The sequence below is a fragment of the Cuculus canorus genome, chromosome 1 (genome assembly GCF_017976375.1).
Source record: "Cuculus canorus isolate bCucCan1 chromosome 1, bCucCan1.pri, whole genome shotgun sequence".
In the NCBI taxonomy this organism is placed as follows: Eukaryota; Metazoa; Chordata; class Aves; order Cuculiformes; family Cuculidae; genus Cuculus; species Cuculus canorus.
Window position 1 is genome coordinate 129,991,830 of NC_071401.1, and position 25,390 is coordinate 130,017,219.

At 37.3% G+C, this 25,390-nt stretch overlaps 1 protein-coding gene across 8 annotated transcripts in view; it reads left to right on the top strand.

The window, feature by feature from the left end:
- Positions 1-1,791: 1,791 nt before the first annotated feature.
- CCDC91 (coiled-coil domain containing 91) overlaps positions 1,792-25,390 on the top strand; it is a 144,130-nt gene continuing 120,531 nt past the window's right edge. For 7 of the 8 annotated variants that reach the window (XM_054076394.1, XM_054076404.1, XM_054076364.1 and 4 more), the window contains exons 1-3: positions 1,840-2,201; positions 23,649-23,691; positions 23,796-23,874. In XM_054076394.1, coding sequence (XP_053932369.1) covers positions 23,662-23,691; positions 23,796-23,874 — 109 coding nt within the window. In that variant the 5' untranslated portion in view covers positions 1,840-2,201; positions 23,649-23,661. The other variant, XM_054076345.1, reaches the window with a different exon arrangement.

Genomic DNA, 25,390 nt, shown 5'->3' on the forward strand with positions numbered 1-25,390 from the left:
TGGGAGTGCTGAAGTTGCACAGGTGTCAGCACATGTTCGACTTGCTCTAGAGCTGTGACTCTTTTGGGGGATACCTCAGCTTTGAACAGATGCCACAGCAGGAGGGTTGGAACTGGATGACCTTCTGGAACCATCCAACCCAAACCATACAATGGTTCCATGATTCAAGTGCTAGCACCAGTCAGTGATTTCAGTGGCGTCGGGTTTTCATGACCAGCCAAGTAAAGAAGGATAAGGTGTTTGGCTGGCTGGGAAGCTGTCTGAGGATAACCAGTGGCTCCCTGAAGCACCCATGGGATCGGTGCCCTGTGCAAGTCCAAAAGCCATGGCTGCAGCATTTCTGCACCTCCCCCAACACACACACGCATACATGACACACACAGAGAGACATACAAACATGCAAAGATATGCACACATACACATGCACACATATGCGCACACATGCAGACACCCCCATGGACACACCACACACTTGCACACATGAGCACAAAAATGCACACATGCACACCCACGCACACAATCACACCCACACATGCATACATGCACACCCCCATGCACACCCAAGCACAAGCACACAACTTGCACTCATGCACAAGCACATGCAGACATGCACACATACACACGCACACACCACCAAATGCCCACAAACACAAAGACATGCATACGGACACATGCACACACCCGCACATATACCCACCCACATACACACCCCCCTACATGCACAAACGCATACTTGCACAAGCACATGCAGACGTGCACACATGCACACACACCCACACATACACCCCCACCACACACAAGCACATACATGCACGCATACACGCACACACACAAGCACCCATACCTGCCCCCATGCACCCCCTCACACACGTGTACACATGCATGCACATACACACGCAGGCATGCACACACTTGCACATACACAAGCACGCACAGATGCGCACATATGCACATCCCTCAACATGCATGCATGTACATACAGGTACACACACATGCAGGCACACACATACATGCACAGACACACATATGCACACACACCCTCCTCTACCCCCACATGCAAAACACACAAGGACATGCAGATGTGCACACATGCACACCTCCACACATGCATACAGATGCACATACACACAAATATACATACACACACTTGCATACACACACAAGCACACATCTACGTGCACACATGCATGCATGTGCGCACATGTAAACAGCCCCCCATACACATGCACGCACATATGTGCAGACACACACATGCACACACCCACACATACACCTGCACATACACACATGCAAATACGCATGCACACACCTCCACCCATGCACCCCCTCCAACATACACAAACACACACATGCACATCCGCACCTCCCCCTACACCCGTCCACACATGCACACCTACACATACACACGCAGATGTGCACTCATGCACAGCCCCCACACACTCGCACATAGGCACAGACAGGTCCACCCCTCCCCCCCGCACATATGCACACGCACAAACCCGCACATGCACACCCGCACACATGCAGGCACACATGCACACCCCCCCATGCACACCCCCACACCCTCCCACATGCACAAACACACAAGCCCATGCAGACACGCACACACCACACACTCGGACACGCACACAAGCAGATGCGCACACATGCACGTCCCCACCCCCCCCGTACACGTGCACGAATGCACACACAGCCGCACTGACACACACGCTCGCACTCGCACGGGCGCGCGCGCTGCCGGCCCCACGTGACCGGCGCAGTGCCGGTGCGCGTGGGGGGGGGGGGGGTGGGGCGGGGCGGGCGTGTAGCGGAGCGCCATCCACATCCGGGTGAGGCGGCGCGAGCTGGGCGGGCGGTGGCGGGGAGCGAGAATCCTTTGAAACTGACACGTTCGGGGGCTGCGGGGACGGCGGGGGAGAGGCTGCTGCTCTTCTCCTCCTCGGCCTCCTCGTTCCACCCGCGCCGAAGGAGGCGGGCGCTGCTCGCCGGTGGCTGTCTTTGCCCGGCCTGCCCGTACCCTGCTCCGGCCACTCTCCGGCTCCTCCTGCCCTGCAGCCTCCGTGTGCCGCGGTGGCTGCTCCGGGGACGTGTCCCAAGGGTTGCTCCAAAAGGGGGTTTTAGGAATAGTTTAGAGGAACGAGAGGAGCCTGCCTGCCCTGCACCAGAGCATTGGTATCCCTGTCAACGGGAAGGAGAACCTTGTGAGTTGTTCTCTAGCCCAGAGGTTTGGGAATCTTGGCGTTTCTCTGCCCGTCTCGGCAGAGAAATCTCTGCTCCTCTGCTGAGGCCAAACTGTGCGTGGCCACAAGCGTTGTCCAGAATCTTAAGCTTTGGGGAAATATCCAGTCTTGATTTTTCAGAAATGCCTGTGCGCCACATATCTGTTGGTACAAGTGACGTGAGAGGTTTAAGTATTTCTGAAAATCTTATGTGAAAGAGGTATTTAGAATACTTTTTGTAAGTCTGGTCTTATATATAATCTATTAAACCATTTTAAGTTTTGAGGCTTCTCGTCAGTGATTGGGTTGACAAGGACAAGAATGTATCCTCTTGATACCTCAGCACCTGAGCTTAACCCTTGGCTCCGGAATACTCCCTTGATGAACTCTTCCTGCAGCTTTTGTTCTTCTCAGGAGACTGTAGTTTATCTCATAAGCAGTTTACTGTCTTAGCAGTTCTTTTTGCCTGTCAACTATACACTGAATGTGTTTCTTGCTATCTTAACTGCAGCAGTTAGGTAGTTTTTGTCCAAGTGCTTAAACACCTGTTCCTGTACACCTGCTTAATTGTTTTTGTTCTCAGCACTTTCTGGCTGTTTTGCTTTCTCCCACTCTTCAGATTCTTCTCTTCTGCATATATTTCTTAAACTTGGCACTTATGTTCTGAGTGCTGCCTTATCGATGGCTTGAATGTCTGGGTAACGTGGTGCTAGTGTTCTAGTACTTCATTTGTTTTTCTTAGGGATGTCAGTTTCTCTGTCACTAGTAGAGGAAGCAGAATGCTGTTTTCAGAGTTTGCAGGGTAAACGATACCCATTAACAAGTACAGCGGTGAACTCCATGCTGGTAGGATTTGAAAGAAAAAAGTCATAGCAGTGTTTAAACGGGTGATACATGGATGCTTTATGAATAGTGGATAATCCCAGAGCCTTTTCCAGAACCTCTTAAAGAGATCCTTGAGAATCTGATGCAAAAGTTTTTTGCGCTATTTTGAGAGGAATGTGTTTAAATACAGGACACTAGGCGAGTATGTGTTGTGTACCTCGATACGTCATTGTGAATAGCTTCAACAGAAATTATTTCTGTTCTTAGTCTGGGACATCATAGCCTCCACATCCTGATTCCTTCTATCTTAAAGATGACATGGCATTTTAGTGTAGCTCATCTGAGGAGGTAGGTGTATTCTGTACACACCGGATTGAGACAATGGACGTTAAAATAAAGTCTGTCACCTCTGGACCTGTTTTTATCCAAATCTTTATTCTGACTATTGCTATTATACAAAATCGAAGGCTTCCTTCCAGTTTAATTACACCTAGAGATAGAAATGATGGAAAAATCAGTGTACCTGTTGACACATTTACATCTGTGGTGTTCATAAATAAACCTCCACAAGGCTTTTCAGAAATATTGATCATCCGGTGCCTTGTTAGTGCTCTCAATGCATTTTAAGTACTTTTGCATTTCATTATGTGCTCCTTGATTACTTTCTGCATGTTTTTGAACATCATGGAGTGTTAAAACAGCTCCTTTGCGTTTCTTTCCAAGTGACACAACTACTGCCAGAGCTTGGTGAAGAGTATACGTTGTCTAGACAATGTTAGCTGTTTATGCGGTGTCAGGCTGACATTCAGATTGATGATAGCTACATAGACTTGTAGGTGCCAAAATACAGTTATGCTATAATGCATATTTCTAGTCCAGAGGAACAATTGATCTCAATCTTAAGGGCAATAACTGGCATTCTCCAAATGTTTACAGAACTGCTAAGACATCTAAGTATGGTGTGTATCTGAGCAGTTGGCTTGATTCCTCCTGGCTTACTGCAAACCAACTTCCAGGAAAGCTTGCAATACCAAATGGAAAAAAGTTTGTGGTATGATGGAAACAAGCTTTTTGTTAATTTTTAAATGTAAAATTCTCAAGAGCTTCTTGCCCATGTTCATTTGAGTCAATTCAGGCTCAGAAGGTGGTTGTTTCAGTCTGTGATGGTTTTATATACTTGTGTGTTTTGTAATCTCATAGTGGCCATTTGTGCAGTTTTTGATGCTTGAGAGCCCTTACAGGAAAATTCTTTCTGCTTATGTAAAACTAATTTTTGTTATTATAATGAAGGAAAACACTCTTTTTAAACCAATCTTGATACTTTTTCAGCTATGATATTTCTTCTGTGTAGGGTTTTTTTTCCCTAGGACGTTAGATGTTTCAGGCTGCAGGCAGTGTAAATTTTAAATCATGCAAATTAAATCTACTTTTAAGTGCATTGTAAGTGGTGATTATCTAAAAATGTGTTAGAAGGTGACTGTCAGACATTGTATTTTAACATGTTACTTTTCAGTACTTTGTTAATTTGATATAATATTTATAAAAATAAGAATGCATCAGAAATTCAAGGTGGGGGTTTTTCCATTTTGGTTATCTCATGCTTCTAAAAACTTAAGATTTATGTGGAAATAACCCTTGCTTGTCGTAGTAAAAATAAATTTTAAAGTTGAATTTAGCTTTTCTGAAAAGGCCTATTGCAACCTTAATTTTCCTTTATCCCTTTGTGTCCCTTAAGCAATGGTACCTGCTCTTCAGACCTGATTCTCTGGAAGTAGTGCTATTTTCACAGGAAGGAATGAAGTAATCTGTAATTTTCTTAATATAGAAAACATAGTATTTAGACTGTCTTAATGTACAATAAGATTAACATTCCTTCTTCCCGAAGAGTTTGGTATTGACCAATGTAAAGGATTTTGCTTTTCTGGCATAGCAGACCTTTTTTGCCTTTGCATTGTTTAGTTAACAGATTTAGTTTTGGAGTGACTGAAAAGACTTCTGGGGGTTCTGGCCTTTGTTTTGATGAAACCTAGGCTTAAAAAGTGTAAATTCCATAATAGGGGAAGGTTGGAGAAGCTGAGTTATGTACCCATAGATTTCTTTTTAAGCAATCACAGAAATATTTTTGAATTACAAGGAAGTAATTTAAATTTATTACTTTACAAGTACTTGTTTGTTAAAGTGGTGATGGATATTCCTAAAGAGACTTTTGGAGATGGCATTTTGATAGAACTCTTCTGCAGTTTTTCAGTAGATGGATGTTGCACCTGTCTGCCTTAGTTTGTTGGCGTTCATGAGGCTGATATTTCCTGTTGATCCAACTGACTTTGAAAAGACTTTGAAAGAGAGCAAGAGAAATAGACATAATATTTATAAAGGTGTTTTGGATGCTCAGAAAAAAAAAATGTTTGTGCCTGTATAATCCCTGTGTAAGAAAAGCAGTTTTTGCTATTTGTCATTAAAGTGATAACAATTCAGTCTGTATGTCTTTCAGAGAAGAATCTGGAAATGGCTTTAGTTTAAGTTGCTAATTTCAGTTGATATAAAATATCTTTTGTTATGTTTGCACAAAGTTTTTGTTTTAAGAAGATCAAGAACGTCCAAAGTGTAGTGCTAACTTAGTAAAAAAAGATCTAAAGGCATTTTATGGAACACTGGTTTTAAAAACCTCCACTTACCGAAAACGATACAGGATTAAATTCTGATTTTTAAGTTTCCCACTGGCAAGTCTTGTAGTAGTTATAGAAGATAAAGTTTTCACTTACTCAGCACTTTTCTTGACAAAGAACCAAATTTGAATGTTTTAGATAATTTTTGTGACTCTCCTTATCTCACAACATATGGCATCATAATACTCTAGTATTAATTAGTCAGGGAAGTTTTGAGGTGCAGTGCAACATAAGTCATGTCTTGTCCAATTCTTCCACCTTTACAATCCAGAAATACTGCTTCTCTTGTTTTAATGCAGTCCTTCTGGAAAAGATGACAAGGCTTTTGTGCACATACATTTTTATGTGACTATGCAACAATAATGGCTAGGGCTTTTTGTTTGTTTTAGGAAAACAAAAAGCAGTCGGTATTGATGAGTAGATAGCTTGTAGTCTGTTGAATACAGTTGGAAACTGGCACTAAGGGCTGGCAATATTTTTTCTTTGGACACAAAGGGTATTGGGTGTGGTAATGGCAAACTTAGATTGAGGTACAGAACATTCAAACTCTAATTCTTCCAGTGGAAAAATGCTAATTTCAAGGCTGTAGTCTCAAGTCTTATTACTAGACCTGTTGCTTTTCCTTCAACAGACTTAACAAATCACATTAAATCCCATTTTACTTCTGTAAAAGCAGTTCACGGTGGCATTATCACAGAGAATATCAATGTTTAAGTATGCTTATTGGTTGTGTTTCAGTTAGTGTGTGTACTGAAAAATTGTACTCTTATGAATTGTCTTTCTTAAGAGCTGTTGCGTGCAAACACAGCTGTGCCAAGGCGCTATAGACTTTGTTCTGAATAGAAGCAGAAAAATAGACAGTTCGCAATGATCTGTTTCAAGTGACAATAATGAAAATGTAATGAAAATTTCATACTTACTTCAGTATGAATATTGTGAGCTGGAAGGCATGTCCTGTGTGTAGCAGCCGAGGGCTCTAGGTTTGTCCAGTTTGGAGAAAAGGAGGCTGAGGGGTGATCTCATTGCTTTCTACAGCTTCCTAAGGAGAGGAAGTAGAGGATGAGGTGCTGATCACTTCTCCCTGGTGTCCAGTGACAGGATGCGTGGGAATGGTTCAAAAACTGCGTCAGGGGAGGTTTAAAGTGGATGTTGGGAAGCATTTTATTACCAAGAGGGTAACGGAATTTGCATTTAACAGCCTGTGGAGAAAGGAGAAAGTATTAGCAGGATCATGTTGTCATTGTGTTTGTGAAGGTCCTGTTCTGAAAAACAAAGGGGCTCTAATTTGTTTTGTTTTCTGAGTTGATTATTTTTTTATTTCTGATGCTTATTGAGGTTTTATATACGGTTGTGAGGAAGATGTCTCAATATTTAAAATCAGATAAATTTTACTCCTGGAAGTATAAATATCTCTGCTTTTTTATGGAATAGAATGAAAGAATTTATATTGGAGTTTAATACATTTATCATATTCAGAAGTGAGAACAGATTGTAATATAATTTATAATTAGATTTCCAGATTGTATTGTATCTGTTGTTGAGACAGGTCTTTATCGTCTTTTAGTATACTTTTTGCCTTGTTTTGTATAGCAGCGCATGTTTGGAATGCATGGATTTCAGAAAGGCAGTGTTTTTAGCTGAGATCTTTGAAAGTCAATTTTCGTTTCTTTTCTACATCAGATGCGTGACTACTGTGTGAGCAGTACTGAGAAAATGGAAAGAGTTTGATCTGTGATGTAGTTGGACCTTATGGTCAATGACAGTCCTGTTTTAAAAAAAATCTTTCTGTGCTTTACTTCTAGAGGACTCACAGACTGACTTTTTTTTGAGGGAAGTCTTTGCTAAGGCAGGAATGACTTTTTTTTTGTTTTGTTTGTTTGTTTTAAGGCAAAATCTGTAAGTGATAATGAATGTAGGGTTCCTTATTAAAAGGAAAGGCAAAAACAGACTGCCTGCATTCTGATTTATTATCAGAAACTACTTGTTCTTATTTGGTGCCTGATGTTTCCGAAAAGTGTTGCAGCTTGTATGTTTTCTACTAAAAATGTTTATAATTACATTCTTAAGGAGTGAGGATAGGGTAGATCAGAATGCTTTGGGGACATAGTGATGGCGTCCAGAATCTATCACTTCAAAATCAGTTGTACAAATTCAGTCCAGCTGGTCAGCAGGCAAATTATCGCATGTAAAATAAGTTGGGCAGTTGACTAGGTCATACCCACCTGCTTGGTCAGTAGCTGTAAGATAAATTTCAGGACTAGCTGATCAATGTTCTTTAACTTTGAATTGGGTTGTTTTGGTTTTGAGTGGGCAGCAGTGTTTGAAGTAGTCACTTCCTTATGGCCAACTTGTGGGAGTTGGGTACATGATTAGTTGGGCAGATGTGATATAGCAGCTAGGAGTAAGATTGTATTTTTACTGTCCTTTTGTTTATATTTTTGGTGAAGAACTCCAGGCATGCCTGATGTAATACAGCAACTAAAACTGCTGAAAAAGAAAAGGGAGATTTTTGAATGATAATTTTCGGTAAGATAAAGATCTTGTGTTTTCAAACATCTTAAGCTAAGAGGTAAGGGAAAAAATACACTGCATAGTCTCCTCTGATCAGAGAAAACCATGAGGACAGTTTGTGCCCTTTGAAATGTGTTTTATTCTTTTTACTCTCTAAGCATCAGCAAATTTCAGTTTCAGTTAGTGGTGGCTACTCACTCGACCCAGTTGCAAAAGGTGAATATAATCCCCTACTCCATTTAAATGCAGAAAGGAGCAGGTTGCTTAACCTAGCCCTGAAATTAAGAAATAAGCAAATAAAATCCCTTCATCTGAGAAGCAGAAGCTAACAACCCACTGCAGCAACTTCATAAACAGTTTAAACTCAATTATGAAGGCATTCTCTGTGACAGTGTGTTACAAGCCTTAAAATTAGAATTTCTTAAATAATTTTTTGTCTCATTCCCTGGGGGTTATATTCAATTGAAATAATTCAAGGTAAACCAGTCTTTGTTCCACTTGTACATTGTTTAGATTTCTGCTTTCTACTGGGGTGTAAAGTCAGGTGGAAAGGACATGTCAGAAAACCAGCCTGATCTTCTGCATATGGTTTTTGGCTATAATGGGTGAAAAGTAGGAATCTAAATACATTGAGTGGTAGTAGGCCTGTTAGGAAAAGAAAACAAAACTGCATATGGGTGAAATAGGTAACTGTTGACCTAAGCTGGAAGGGGGAAAGGAGTGACATTAAAAAAAAACCAAACCCAAATGAGTGGTTTATCTAGCACAGTCATTTACACATTATATTTCTTCACATCAATTTTCTGATGGTGTGTGCAAGGGACTGTCAGTGTCTTTTGATTATGTGCATCTATGCTGTGTTAGCAGATTGTTGTGTCGCTGGGCTGCTGTAAAGGATGGACAGAGGACAGTAGTCAACATAGTATTCTTCTCCAAAAAGTTAGTTCAAGGAGCAAGCTTCTTTTATTTTTAATTGTAGTTCTGTGTATTCAGGCTGAATATGAAGGTATTGTCTTTCAGTCTCCTTGCCCTTGCAGTAGAGGAAGGTTCTAAATGATTGCTGATATTATTAATAAGTTTCTGGTTGTGATAGTATCTGCAAAGTATGAGCTATGAAGAACAGTATAACCAATTTAAATTGCTGCGTATCATGCTTTATCATCTTTCTTTAGAGATCCCATTGAGTAGTTTATTTTCAAAAGTTTTGAAAGCAAGTTGGCAGACTGCTTACATGCTGTGCTTGTTATTGATTGTATTTTATTTAGTTTTTGCTACAGTGTAACTTCTTGCACAGAATTGATTGTTTGGTAAATAAGAAAGTGATGTTGAACCAGGCTGCCAATGCAAGAGCCTGCTTTTAATCTGAATAATTATTTGGCTGTAAATTAGTTTCAAACACAATACATTGTAAGGAGAAGAATAGGAAAGGATTGTCTTAAGGTATTTTAATTGTAGCTGAAGTCTTCATAGAGTGGGGACACCAATAAATACATATTATTGTAATTAGGAAAATATTGGTTAGAGTTTGACCTGTTTAAAACCTGTCACTTAGTACCATGAAATGATTTTGTTGCTTACAGTGGCTTCTGTAGGTGCGCTAGAAATTGTTAGCTTAAGAATAAATAAGTATGCTAAATAACTGCTAGATATATGAAACAATATACTAAAATATAAGTTCATTCTGTGTCTCCCTAAGGTTTCTGAATAAAGAAAATGTTGCCAAAACTTGGTCTTGTAGTTCTTTACTGTTGGATTTTTCCCTATCAAATAAGTTGCCAGAACACTTTGCTAGGATGTATTTTGTTTATCTTGAGGTGGGTCTTGATGGAAAGATTGGAATTGCATTACTTTGAATCTGGTTTAGTATCCTCTTTTGTTAATTAATTTTACATAAATTTCTTTATCACAGACACCTACAGTCAACTTATTTCCACTGGGCTTAGTCTTTTTTCAAGACTTCAACGACACTTCTGTGTGTCATAGTTCTTGATTTTAGTGTGTGCATAGTTAGAAACAAACTGGAAATTCTGTCTCTGAGGATTGCAGTTCAGTGTAGTTTTAGATGCAAACCAAAATATTTTAGCGTACACTTATCACTTAAGCTTGTAAAGGTACTTTCTGTGGGGTGCAACTTCTGAAGTAATACAGGGTGTTATAATTAGTTTGTAAGCTGCTGGAGTAAAAATCAGTATCTTGGCCCGATAAACTGAAGAAAAATTGTACTCTAGTTTGAAATGACTTGTCCCTTGTTGAGTGATATTGGTTTAATAACCACACTTTCTTTAGCTGGTGAAGGAGCAGAAATTAACATGCTTGAAAATTTCAAAAATAGAGGCAAATTATGTTTGGAAACTATTAAATCTAAATTGACTGTGGGCCCTGAAGACTTTGGTATGCGTAGATTCTTTTTGTTTTACTATCTGAAAAGAAGCGTGCGCTCTGTGTCTCTTTATATATCTATGTATATACATGCACACACGTTTCCCCAGTGGTACTTAGAGTTGAGCAAAGCTATTGGTTTGGGTTTGTTTGTTGTTTTTTGGTTTTTAATTATAGCAAGCAGAAAATACGTAATATAAATTTTTAATACTTTCATTGCCTATTTTTAGAAGTAAACCACCTTTATCGTGGATTTCAAAAGGGCCAAGGTAATACTGCTAGAAAATGAATTTATTGGTAAAAGGTTTCAAAATTTTTTTTCAAGGGTAAAGGTTCTGACCTGCTGGATTGCCTTAATGTATCTGACAGCATGTTGAAGAAGGATTTAGGAAATTAATTTATCCAGTTATTGTAATATATACTGCATTAATGACATGTCTTGGCAAAATGGATGCATATCAAAGTTTAGTAAACAATAGTGAATAGCAAAAGTGCTCAAAAATAGTTATAAAAAAATCAAAGTGACTTTTTATTACTGCTGATCTACATGCTACATGTAAAACACTCAGTAATGAAGCGATTAGTTTTCTAAGGTATCTGAATTTTTTTTTTAAAGTTAATTAGGTTGCAAAAGCATAACATTTTTATTTTAAATTGCTGTTTTCAGGTAACAGCTATGCTTAGATTGTTCAGATATGCTTAAAGTGTAAAATGTGCTGTGATCCGATTACAGTGTCTAGTTTAGAAGCCTAAATAATAAATAAGACTTTTTATTTTTCAAAGAGAAAAATATATTTAATTATATGTCAGCATTGATTGCATGGAAAAATGCGCAGATCTGTATGTAACCTGATTGAACTAGAAGTTGCTATGAAACATCTGGAGTTAGTAGAATTGATTAAATGTAGAATGCTGGCTGTATATTTTTTTACAGCAAGGGTTACTGTACAGTTCTTGTTTCTTAATCAAGTACTGGTTCCTTCATTAGGTGTAACTATAGAACCACAAGTTAAATAAAAAGTGAGAGAAAGGTCAAAGATGACCAACAGTTTGCAGCCTTGAATTTAGTCATAGTCCTCTGGCTGACTGCACCTCCCATTGAGTATACTGGTTACAGACAGCCAGGATGTGTTTTGGGCTGCTCCCGTTAAATGCACTAGGCTTGCATTTCCTAAAATTATTTAGGAATTTCAGATTAAAAAGTGGATTTTCTTTGATCTTATCTAGTTTTATTATCATAATTTTCCATGCAGGTTGTGCACTCAGCAATACTTGACCTGGGAAAATAGTGATTTGATTATAGAAGTAGCTTAACATACTACTCATTAAAAGTAAAGGAAAAAAGTTGATGTTTTTCTGTTAATATTTTTTTTAACAATCTGATATTTGTGAAAATTACTGGATTAGCTGAAGTTGTCCATTCACATAATTTTTTTTTCTTAAAGTCTCTACAGAAAATTATAATAATTACCTGAAACTTTTAATTGTTAACTGCATTGGGTTATTTATTACTATTGAATGTAAATATAGGGTATTAATTGTTCAAATATTCAGGCTTTTATCTTTTTTTACTTCAGTCAAGCAAAACTTGTCTTCATTGGGAATTTTGCTGACTAGAAACTGTGTAATTGTCCAGTACTTAATGTAGCTAAAAGATATCAATCTACACATAGTTTATTCTTTGGAACTTGAATGTTCTGCCTGTTTTCTCAGTGTTGCCAGGAGGGATCACTTCTGCATAGTAATTTTTGGATAAATTTCAGTAGTTCACTGAAACACTGGCGGTTTCAAAAGCTGCTCAATTCTGTGAATATAAAGTCCTTGTTAACTTAAATAATTCCATGAATTCTCAAGTATATTATGTACGAGTTCACTACAGTTTGTTACTAATTTGTTCTTGTATGTGTATTCTGCATGCACAGTAGTTTTATACTTTAGGATGAATATCTGTTGGGCATCCATTTGTTTCCAGTCTAATGAAGGGGGTGATATACAAAATTGTGATTTAAGGTAAGTTATGTGGGAGAAAGTACAATGAGTTTCCATTAGACTGGGAAGATGTGGAACATTTTGAATTTGGCACACTCTGTGATGAATGGAGGCCTGTCTGCATGTATTGCCTGTACTTTATAAACTTTGTGCAACCTGTTTATTCTATCTACATCTTAGCTGTGAGGCAATGTATATTTTATGAATTACCTGGTTTTCATGTGTATGTATGTTAGTGTAACATGGGGATGGATATCCTTACTCCTCTAATACCACGTTGTCATCTCTGCAAAGAGAAGTGCTGTAGTAGATAGAGGCATTCTGAAGGTGATCAAGGTCTGCTTGAATGTCTTCTTTTTTCCTATTTCTGGAAGGATCTGCTCCTTGTGTTATGATGATATTTTAACTGCTAATAGAATCAAGAAGAAGTAGTATAGATCTTGGAAAAGAAAGTGATTGGGTTTGTGCTTCTATGGTATGTCTGGCATGCTCTCTGTCTACCTTTGTAGGCTAGCTAGGGAAGGAGACAAAATTGAATGGATTATAGGATGGGTGGGGAATTTGGCTGGTATCTTGTTGTCTTTTCATTTGTTTGTTTGTGGGCAGGAAGAGTTTGACCCCTTTTGAGTGAGAAATAATTTTTGCTCAATTGTTAACTCATTAGTAATATTCTTGATATCAATGGCCACATCACATACTTGCTAGTTATATGTCCTGGTAATTTCCTGGATACGGGACTTTTAGAAAATGTCTCCCTTGTTCTGAAATGGGTATGGTAGTGCCTATCCATCTTTCTTTGGAACCACAGGAGAGGAGCATTCTAGAAATGCGTAGTAGTTATAAAGAATCAACTTGTAGAGAGAAACTATTTTAAAGCATTGTGTTCTGATTGAAAAGAAAAGGACTGAAGTGTTGAACCCTAATCCTATTTTCATTCTGGCCTGGTCTTTGGTGTCTGCTCCCAGCTTCCTCTCGTATTACAAAGGCATCAATGGCAATCAACCTTTTCCTTGAGAAGTAAATATATTTTTCTTGATTGCAACAGAGAACATACAATTATGATAATATCCATTTGGTCAAAGGTCATATGTTGAAAGTGTTGTGTTACATGCTTAGAAGTAGACCAAAAATCAAGAAAAAAGGAAAGATAATGTACACAGACATCCTGGCAGCAATGTTTTCTGTTGGAAAGCAAATCAGCTTTTTTGTTCAAGGATTGGGAGTTGGACAATGGGAAATTTTTCCAGTTTGATTCATAAGTCATATGAAAATGAATTTAAAATGACATCTTGAGTTACTTCTCCATGAATGGAAACTTCTCTTTAAGAGAGATTGAAAAAATCAAATTCATCTGCCTGGTGTGTGAACAAAAAGTCAAGTGTTCTTGTCAAGTATCAGTAGAGGGAGGAGAGGATACAGTGATAACAGTTCTTCTCTCCATGTGGAAAGGAGTAATGCTTGGTCCTTTCCGCTTCTATAACAGTATATTCAGAGCTTGCAGAACAAAGGATTATTTTTTTTTAAAATGACCAGTTCAGTGTGTGGATTAAACTTTCATAGAATCTGAATTACCACTAAGTAGTTTGGGGAAGAGAGGGAGAAAGACTATTATTAGATTTAATTAAGGTGTTCTGTTTCAAGACTGGTAACCGAGGCATGTAAAATCACTAAGACTTGGGAATCTCAGGCATGATTTTTATTTTTTTATTCTTTTTGATAGTATTTCATGACAGAGAAATAGTTTTATATCTTTTTTCATTCCTCAAATTAATACTACGTGCCTATGAGAAGTACTGTACTTCCATGGTTTCAGGGAAGCAGAGAGGTGGAGTTCTATGAGTTGGAAAGGTTAGTCTTCATGTCTGTTAGGACACATACAGTAATAATAAAGGAATCCTATTTATTTAGCATAGTTTGTATTGCTTTCTGTTTTGTGTGATGGAGTTCCCATGTGCTACTGATTTTTTTTTTTGAGGGTATTCATACTACCTGTCAGTTTTTCTAACAAAGTTAGAATAACTTTCTGTAAACTCTGACATTTTGCAGGTTTTGCAAACTGTCTATACACAAGCTAAAGGAAAACAGTATTGTTTTCATAATATTTAAATATGAAGTTTACTAAGCATACCTTATACTTAGACCTTTGCTGTTTTATTTTATGTTGTAATTAAGAGAAAATGCCTCATTTTAACTACTTATCGAGGTGATATACTGATTTCTTTAAGGCTTTTTTATTTGTAGCTGAAAGACTTTTTTCGGGTGAAAGTAGTTTTGATTTTTAGAACCAGATATTGACTAAGCACCAGACTTTCATAGGCAGTATGTCATGCTAAAAATCTAGTACTATCCTGTTTCTTGGGCTTTTGGAGATTTTTATTTCCTGTGAATGCTATATTCCTTCTTAATATGTAATGACTCAAGCACTCTTCTATTAGCATTAATAGCATTTATTTGTACAAGTTACTACACATCGATATAAGCTTGTGTTCAAAGAGTTATGTTTTGTCATATTTAACTGTGGGATGAAGAGTCCACATGTCTGTGGGCAGGCTGTTACAATGTCTGGTCAGAATTTTCACTATTCTGAATTCTGTCCTGTAGGTCTTGTCCTAACTCTAGGAGCAGGCTGGTCCTGTGTTTTAGAGGGTTGTGTCCAATTTTACGGTCTCTAGTAGAGTAAGAATCCTTTAAATATGAGGGGTTTTAGCATACCCTTGTCACTTTTGCTCATGCATTTGCATGGCTGTTGGTGTCATGCTTTTCTTACCTTTTTCATAGCATTTCAGAGATTTTTACTCATATTAGTTAGTACTTTTCAGATGAGAATGTGATCTGTAAAGAGTATTATTATTCTAATTTCTTTAATAGTGACTATATCCAGCCAAAGAAGTTTTATTTGTGATTTTATGCAGTTGTTGAAAACTTTGCCATGCTTATGATGCCTATGAAAGGTATAATTATTGGTGTTTAATCGTATCCTGTGGTTTGTTGTTCTTCTAGAAATGTTTTTTTTTTAAATAGAAGTTGAAAAGGCAGTTGCAGGAAGATGCTGTGATGTGTTCTGCGTTGCCATCTTTTTCTTTTTCCCCAGAACCTTGAAGTCTCTTCCTTTAATATGTGATTGGGCATGCTTTTGTTGTATGCTCAAATACAGGTGCTGATTGCTGTACTATTGTTCCTTTCATTATGGGAACTGATATGCATACTATTTCATGATGGTTGGGATTTCCTGCTCCTCCTATTATACAACTGAATGTACACTGTAACGTGATGTAGAAAACTGGCATTTTGATGATGCCCGATTTTTACTGTCATGACAGGGGTACGGCATACAGCCATTGAACAACTCTGTAGGGGGGTGGTATTGTGTGTTAGGTTAAAAGATAAAAGGGCAGTTGTTTGAGTAAAGAAGTGCAATGCTAATGTTTCAGTCTCAGCCTTTTATCTTACATGTATAGGTTCTTAGTCCCCTCGTCTAACCACCTTCAACAACTAACACAGACAGACGTAAAAGTTTGAATGCCTGCAGGGATTTAGATGCTCAACTTCAAGAAAAAAAAATTTAGGCTTTCTTTTTCTCGTGTAGCATGAGATCAAAATTTGTATCTCTATATAAAGAGATGTGGATGCAATATGCATTTGGCAATCGTTCATTGGTTTGAATAATATTAAATTATGTTTTCAAAAGCAGTTAATTTTCTACCATAACCCCCCCACTTTTCTAGAAGTAGAAAACTTCATTGAATTTCCAAATGTATTCTGTCATTTCGTTCCCTAAAATTATAGAAAGCTTGTATATCTATTTCTTCTTAAAAGGTCTTTCTAGTGTTTACCTTTGGTTCTAGCTAGAAACTTTAAAGGTACCTCATTAAAAAAAATACAACTTATCCAAGATTCATTCATGAGCACACAACTGGAAGTACCATATTTCTTAATAGTTGAAGAGTTTTGAGTGTCTCTGAGGAAATACTTAGCCTAATTTCTTCTTCTATTATTATTTTTGGTACAAACTCTTAATTTCTTATGGAAGTCGTGTTAATTTTGTTACTTTCAAGTTGATTTTTTTTTGAAGATCATGTTTATTGTAATTACCAATGCAGTCTGGTTTTGCAAATTGGGAGACAGTCTGAAATTTCCCTCTAGTCTCATACCCTCATGGTCTTGTGATGTTAGCCCCTGTTCAATTGTATGTTTTCTTTGTTAGATACAGATGATAAATACTGAAAATTTAATACAGAATTTAGGAGCTGTTAAGAGCTTTCCCATTAAAAAATGATACACAATACTCTTTCTGTTAGAAGAGTGTAAATTATGTTTACTTAGTGGTTTGTTATTTAATGACTGTTAACCATGTGGATTGTACTATCTTTGTGAGAAATTTTTGCATTCAATTTTATTGTGTAATCAGATGCTTTAATAATAAAAAAAAGTCTGTAGAAGCTTTTCATTGCACACAAGATAGTGCTGTGAGGCAAATTACAGAATTGGAGGTTAGAAAATTAACACTAAAAGGCTTAGATTCTCCAGTGATTTGAAGGAATGAGAATTACTGCATCATATTGTTTCATTCTTTTGGAAGAAAACTGAAGAAAAATCACTGACATGTCAGTACATCATTACAGCTACCATTTTTAGAAGTTGTTACCTGACAGATGTGCTAGAAGAATTATCCTTACTGCTAGGGGAGAAATTTGAATTCCTTCATCTCAAAAAAAAACCCCTTTTTTTCTTGATAGTGGTCTTTGGTAATGTTTATATTTTTTTCAGACCACTTAAATCCTGGCCATAATAAATGAATTTAGTGCTGAGATCTCAAGCAGGAGTAAACTGAGAACTGTAAGGATTTGTTTTTTTGGTTTTTTTTTTTTTTTTTAAGAAAATCTTACAGATCCTCTAAAATTAATTTAGTTACCTTTATGCTGAACATTCATTTGGTCTTTCTTGGGTTATGTATCCTTTAGGATACAAGTATTTTGTAATAAAAAGATTCTAACTAATGACTTAGTAACTACTGTAAGTTAAGATGCCACATGCTTATCATGCTGCAGTAGTTGGTACAGATAGGGAGAAAAGTCTCTATAAGCTGGCTAAAAAGAAGAAAGTTTGTTCCTCTTTTAAAATTGCTAAGAGGTGCTCGGAGTTTTGGCAGAAGAACCATGAGAAGTGCATGTGAGCTGGTTAGAACTTTGTGAAGCATAAGTTTATTATCTGTTCAGTGCTTTTATCGCAGAGGTAATGCCAGTATATATGCTTTCTGACTACTTTTTTTTTGGCTTTATTTTGCTTTTTTCATCTCTTACATATCTTGGATGGGCTTTTTGGAGCCTGCAGCTTTGTCCAAAGGTTTATTCTTCACATAATATGGTCTATATTATATCCAGTGAAGAAAAAGCTAATGTCTGTCCCAGATTGAACACATTGAATGAGTCACTTAGTAAGCATAAACATGTAAGTAAAACTGATATGCTGTCATAGGTAGGGGTTAACCACTGACAGTGTTTGCCAGAAAAACAAATGCAGCAGCCCCACTCCCACTCAGCCAGCTTCACGCTTTCTGTTCTGATAAAATAAACAGCAATATGTTCTATAAGTTGTTCCTTTAAAATGTACAAAATTCTGCAAGTAATTTAGCTACTTACTCAAAATAATGTACCTGGTGAAATTAGTTGTCTTTATTGTTGAGGCAAATTTATTTGATTATCAAATAATAGATCAGGACATGATTAATTTGAATTCTTACTGACTGGAGGTAGACTTTTAAGTGAATGAAGAACCCTTCATTCACCATTTGGGGTTTCTACCACTTTTGCCTTTTGGATATGGAGGATACTGGGATTTCTGGTGACGTAAAAACATTTCTTTTCCTCCTAAAAGTTGGAATGGGGATTAGGGGCTTTTTTCCTAGCTTATATTTTTCAATCTTATTCCTTGTGAATGGCTCTTGATTTTCCTGTATATGAAAACATGATTTGGGTATGTCTGTTAGGTAAGTGCATTTCACAGAACTCTCATGACCTATGCTAAGCTTGTGGTCAGGTTTTGGTGACTGCATTTTGTGTAGGAAAGCTTGCAAACATCTCAGATGTGCACACCTATCTGTGTTTGAGTGTCCGTCATGCAGTGTTATCAATTGTAGACAAGGAAGTCTTGAGCAGCCTGATCTGAATGCAGGGTTGATCCTACTTCCAGCAGGACTTTGGACTAGATAACCTGCTGGTCTGAATTCTTCCCTAAATTACTGTATGATGTGATGACTAAAAAATCATCGATAAAATCTACTGCAAATGCAATGGCTTATTTATTTGTGATCTGTGAAAAGTTTCCTTCTTTTCACAAGAATGTGACTGGACAGCTTCTGAAGTCTTTTAGGACATGACTGTCTTGAACTGTGTAATGTTTTGGAAATGGCCTGGGCTGGATGACGTATGGTGTCTTTTCCAACCATAACTTCTATGAATCTGTAATTTTGAGGTTGACTTCTTGTTGCCCAATTTTACAGTTACTTAATTCCAGTATCAGACATATTTTAAGAGACCACATTTAGTCATGGTAAGACTGTGTGGGTAGTTTAATTTTTTTGTGTGCTGTTTTTTAAATCCTTCTGCAGATTTTCAGCACTTAATGTGTTCTTTCCTATTCCGGTGCCACAAATAATGTTCCTAGTCTGTGAGAGAAGAAAAATCTGATTACCCATTTTGGAATAGATGATTGTTTAAAAAATGTTACTCACAAAATTGTTGCAGTTCTGTCTGAGGTGTTAGGCTAGTTCTAGTATACTAGAAATGCATTTCCATCACCAGAATAAGAGGTGGAATTGAGTAACTGTTTATTTGGTCTTATTTTTAGCATTATTATCAATTAACTTGATAATGAATTATTCAAAGAGTTTTTAGAGCTAAATGCACATGCATTTAGAGGGCTATGAAACACTCCTAGCTAAAAATAGACTTGATTAATTTTTTTTCCAAGCACTTCTTAAAACATTGGCATGGCTCTGTTCCCTTCTCCTTGCAGTACGCACCGTTTAATTTTTATGCAAGAAAAAGCATCTTTTTGAAAGGGCATCTCTTAGTAAGAGCTCTTGCACTAACATTCTTTGAGGAGGACAACTCAGTCTTTAAGTTTTTTAGGTGCCTCATGGCAGTGTCCCTCAGGACTTAATCCATGCTTTCTATCCTAATTTGCTGCCGGTTAACTGTGACAGACATCAAGTTTGGTAGTTTCATTTTGTGTGGGTTTTTCTGTTTTTAAACAAATCGAGATTTCTTTTTAGTGGTCTAGAAACTTGGCTTTGTCTTTGAAAACAGATGTGGGTGTACACGTATGAATATTTATTATACATACACAAGTAGCAAGCAGTCCTTCCTAGTTGGTTGAGAGCCACTTAGCCTACAATTCCTGTGGGATCTCAGTAGAACTGGAAATTGGAGCAGTTAGACCTGAAAACACCATTGATGCTACTGAGACTTGCTTAGGGTCTCTTTCTCTTTTATTGGGTTTAGATGATGAATAATTCATAGATTAATCATGCTGTTAGAGCCAGGAAATGTCTGCGTTAAAATTTGTGGACTAAGGTAATCTTAGGTCAAAATAGTCTTGAGATCATTACCAGACTTATGAAGACTGTATACGAAATGTAATTACAAAACTGATGGATTCAATAACAGGTTGTTCTCCCCCGTGTTGTTCTTCTGCGCTACACCCGTCTTCTCTATCAAAAGTTACTTCTATTTTATGTATACATCAATGCTTATAAATTTTATTGTAGGGGTTTATGTTGCCTTCCTAGAAATCATCACTAGTATTTAACATATTTTGCCTATAGAGGCTTTTGTCTTTTACTGTCTCATGTCAGAATCACAGAATCACAGAATCACCAGGTTGGAAAGGACCCACTGGGTCATTGAGTCCAACCATTCCTAACACTCCCTAAACCATGTCCCTAAGCACTTAATCCACCCTTTCCTTAAACACCTCCAGGGAAGGCAACTCGACCACCTCCCTGGGCAGCCTGTTCCAGTGCCTAATGACTCTTTCTGTGAAGAATTTTTTTCTGATATCCAACCTGAACCTCCCCTGACGGAGCTTCAGGCCATTCCCTCTTGTACTGTCCCCTGTCACTTGGGAGAAGAGGCCAGCTCCCTCCTCTCCACAACCTCCTTTTAGGTAGTTGTAGAGAGTAGTAAGGTCTCCCCTCAGTCTCTTCTTCTCCAGGCTAAACAACCCCAGCTCTCTCAGCCGCTCCTCGTACGACTTGTTCTCCAGCCCCTTCACCAGCTTCGTTGCTCTTCTCTGGACACGCTCCAGAGCCTCAACATCCTTCTTGTGGTGAGGGGTCCAGAACTGAACACAGTATTCGAGGTGCGGTCTCACCAGTGCTGAGTACAGAGGGAGAATAACCTCCCTGGACCTGCTGGTGACCCCATTTCTGATACAAGCCAAGATTCCATTGGCCTTCTTGGCCACCTGGGCACACTGCTGGCTCATCTTCAGTCGGCTGTCAACCAGCACCCCCAAGTCCTTCTCTTCCGTGCAGCTCTCAAGCCACTCTTCCCTCAGTCTGTAGCACTGCAAGCACTGCAGTACTGCGTTTCATGATAAAAGATAATTAAATCACTTCTTAGAACATTATTTTTCATATTTTATAGATATTTCTGTTTACTTTTTTTAAAGCCTCTCTATAGCATGTCTTTCCAAAATTGCTTTAATTACTGTTGCACTCCTCTGAATTTGTTCCAGTTTGTCTTTTTAAAACACGGTGCTGAATATGGAATGTACTTTCTCCAATTGACACATAGGCACTTCAGAGATGATAAGAATAATGTCTTGCTCAACAGGGAGAAAATCTGCTGTGGTCCTTTGAAGTAACTTTGGGCAGAGCCTGTAGGATCTGTTAATGTGATATGTAGTGTATAGAGAAAATACCTATTTGCCTTTCTGAAGCTGCTCTTCCTCCAGTTGACTGCTCTGATTGCTACTTGCATGGTGCATTTTGCCGTATCTATATTAATCAACAGTCTGTTTCAGATGACGTTTAATGGTAGGTAGCATGACTACATTGATGTTCTCAGTTGGTTGTGCATTGTTGTCTGCTTCAGCAGTGGTGGTGTATTGATACAACTTCCATTGCTGTTATTTGTGTGTCCCTGTGTTATTTTTTTGAGTTATGTTTTAAACCTCTGAATGTTAGTGGAATGCATGAATATTTGACTGGCCCTGATGGGAAGAGTACCCAGCTACCTTCTTTCTGTCTAAAGAAATAAAACAGCACAAACCCCAACCAACAGAAAACCAACAAAATCCCTTGCAGTCCTAAAAAGATATTTAGTCCTTATACCATATGTGAATATCGGACAATTACCTTCTTTAATTTAACCAAATCTGTCTGCTTACACTGTGATAGTGGTGATTTAAACTAAGTTAATCAAGAACTTGGAAATTAATACTTTAAACTTTATAAAATGTGTGTTTGAATTGAAGTCTTTCTTGGGAGTGATTTTCAACAGTGGATATAGACTGAAAGTGTCCCCTTCTGACATTCTAACTCTGTAATTTGGAGATTTCCTCCAACACCTTTGAATTCTGAAGTATTCTTTGTACGTTCACATTATTTCTCTGGCATATAGTCTTTTTTAACTGAAGTCAATTAACTCTACACACATTTTGACACTCTATAAGACATGAAAGGTTTTTTGGTAATCCTTCACTCAAATATCAGAATGATATATCTATCTATTTTTTTAAGTACTTAGACATGGCTGTTCTAAGAAGGGCATTGTATCTTAAGTTACTTTCATTAGCTGAGTAAGTTATCCTACATTTTTTGAAAGGAACTTCAATTTAACCGTAAATATATCAAAATGCCACAGAATTCAGGGCTACAACTCAAAAATGCTGATCAGTTTGTAAAATCTAAATCAGCCCCTCCGTGAAACCTAGGGAAGGACCTCTGTGGTAGCAGAAAAATTTCCAGAAATTCACCACAGTCTTTTTCTAAGTTGCAGTTTGTGCTGATGTTGCCAGACAGCTAAGAAGAGATGAGAAAAGCAGGAAGCCTTTTTTGGATTTAACCACAGTGCTGATTTGGAAAAGCAACTTAACAATGGAAAATATTTTTATATTTTAAATCATAAACACAAAGCTATATGTAAAATGGTAGATTGTGCTTGCATTAAAGTGGATCATCTTCATTACTAATGAAGAAAAAAAAATCTTTGTTTTAGAATCTGATGGTCAGAAATCCAACTTCCTGGAGTTACATATATATATATGTACATACTGAATTATTTGCTCTTTTCAGTACCATTTGTTGAGGTAGCAGGGACTTGACTGTATTCTTGAGACCAATAGATACAGCTTTAAAGTTCCATCTTTCTGTTTTCCTATCTTGGAAAGCTTTCAAAAGGTGTTTGACAATACTGGTGTGCAGTGCTTGTATTTTCCCTTGGCGATATTAAATTCCATCGTAAAGTACCTTTTTTTTATCTTTTTATTTTCATTTATCTTTATCAATAAAAAAAGTGCTTCTTAAGAGAGATCTTGCAGTTCTAGCCCTTACATCTTCCATGTGAAAAAGTTCTTATTTAGGTCACTTGATCTTTTTGTTGGACTTGTTAGGAAGACTTCAAGTAATCTGTGGAGATGGGTACTGGATGAAAAACTGAATACTCATTTCTAAATGAGAAGGTGACGAGGTTATCAAGATGAGCTAGGTAGTAGGTGTATCCAAATGCAGGTGTCTTCTCGTCTCTCATGTGACTGAAGTAAAAATACATGAGGCATTTTGTCTTTGACTCCTAGTTGATTGTAAAATCAGCACACTTTTTTAATGAGACTAACTAATGAAATATACTAATTTTCTTGCAGTGTAGAACATTGTATTACTTCATCCTGCTGGGCTTTTAGGGTTTGACCGCAGTGACTTGTTCCACCCAAGTGTGTCCTGTAAAACTAAACTGAACCATTTGTTTTACAAAATATTTATTGCTATTTTATGAGTAATGAGGATGTAACAGTGTAAAGGTTTTTGGTTTTAATCAAGATTTCTGCTGTGTTCTAGAACCATTTGAAAGATGGATGATGATGACTTTGGAGGATTTGAGGTAAGTTATTTGGTTGACTTAATTTTGAAACGTAACTATTTTCAACTGTTTTTCTGGGAATTCATAGCTTTATGTAAAATATATAACATTTTTTTTCTTTCTAGGCAGCAGAGAGCTATGAGTGTGCAAATGGTGAAAAGCAGACTACATCCCCTGCTATTGCTTGGGCAGCGTTTCCTACAGGTATTGATAAAATCAATATAAAAATTCTTAATAATGTCTTGCTGTCCTGCTGTATTCGCGGTAAATATTAGTACTCAGAAGGCATACGTGCACAATAAAAGAATGGGCAGCGGTGAAAACCAAGCAAAAGAATGTTACTGAGTAATTATTTTGGGAAGATGCACTCCTCAAAGTCAAACTTCCTTGAGGAATGAAGAAGTATGGTTATCCAGTTCAAAGGCTGTTTGGCATCTCATGGGAAGAGGAAATGGAGCTTTTTCATTCAACGGATGTTCCTGCTTTTCAGTATGGAAGGTTTGTTGCAAATAATGGGAAAGAATAGAAAGAACAAACTTAAAAATAGGACTGGAAAATGTTGCATTCAACATTAAGAATTAGATTTAGAATTCTTCGACTGTAATAATGTCTTTTAGTTACTTTAGGGGCGTGTAGGGGGAATAATTTTTATTTAAACAATTTTTGAAGTTGGAAAACAGCTGAAACATTGTAGAGCTACTTTTAAGTTATATAAATACCTGGTGCTTGTGTGGATTTTAAGAAATTAGTAAAAGCTCATTGATAGTTGATAAATGTACAGTATTAGTTGTGGCAATTGATTTTGTTACAGGAATTCAGATTTTGTTCCTTTCACAAAAAGAAACGTCACTTTAGCAGCATTAGGGAAAAAAAACCCACACATTTTTTCTTTGTTCAGGAACTAGAGATTTCTGCTTGTTATTATCTTATTGTGCTGAATAAATTATGGCATCTAATTATGGTTTTAAAAATAAGACAGGAATTTGTCTCAATATGAGCTTTCCATAAATTGTGTTCTTCAGATCTTAGTATTTAATTATGGCACTGCTGGCTTTCATTCATTACAGAATAACTAGTTTTATTTGTCATTGAAATAAAACAAATAATACTCCTTAAATTCATTAGCATATTTGAATGTGTTAAGACACTCTAAAGCTATATTTGATTTCATTTATCTCCTGATTTAAATCTAATAAGGTTTGTAGAATTTAAATGCTTTGTAAGTGACATAGAAGTCTTAGGTTAGGTTGTACTGAGGTATTGTAAGTATTTCAAAATTAAAAGAAAAACTTTGCATTGAGAGTATTTTTATACTGTAAAATCTTTACATGGCTTTTTTCATGCAAATGTTGCTGTGAATTAACTTATTTCAAAAGCCAAAGTTTTGATAGGATTGATCAAAATACTTATTAGGCATTGACTTAAGTTAATGTTTTTAGTAAGGGAAATAACTAAATTGTCAGCGCAATGTTACTTGTGTATAATTGTTCTTATCTTACACTACAAATTTATTGGTCGATAAGGTTTGCTGAAAAATGTCAGAAGTTCAAAAGTATTGCAGTGCTGTTGAGATAATTTTTACAAATTTGGAGTGTGATACCATTATATACAGCCAAAATTTGGCAAACTTCACGGAGGAGAGGTTACGTTACTCATCCATTCCCTGCATTTCTGATACTAGTAATGTATGAAAGGTATAAAACAAAATACTGAAATCTTG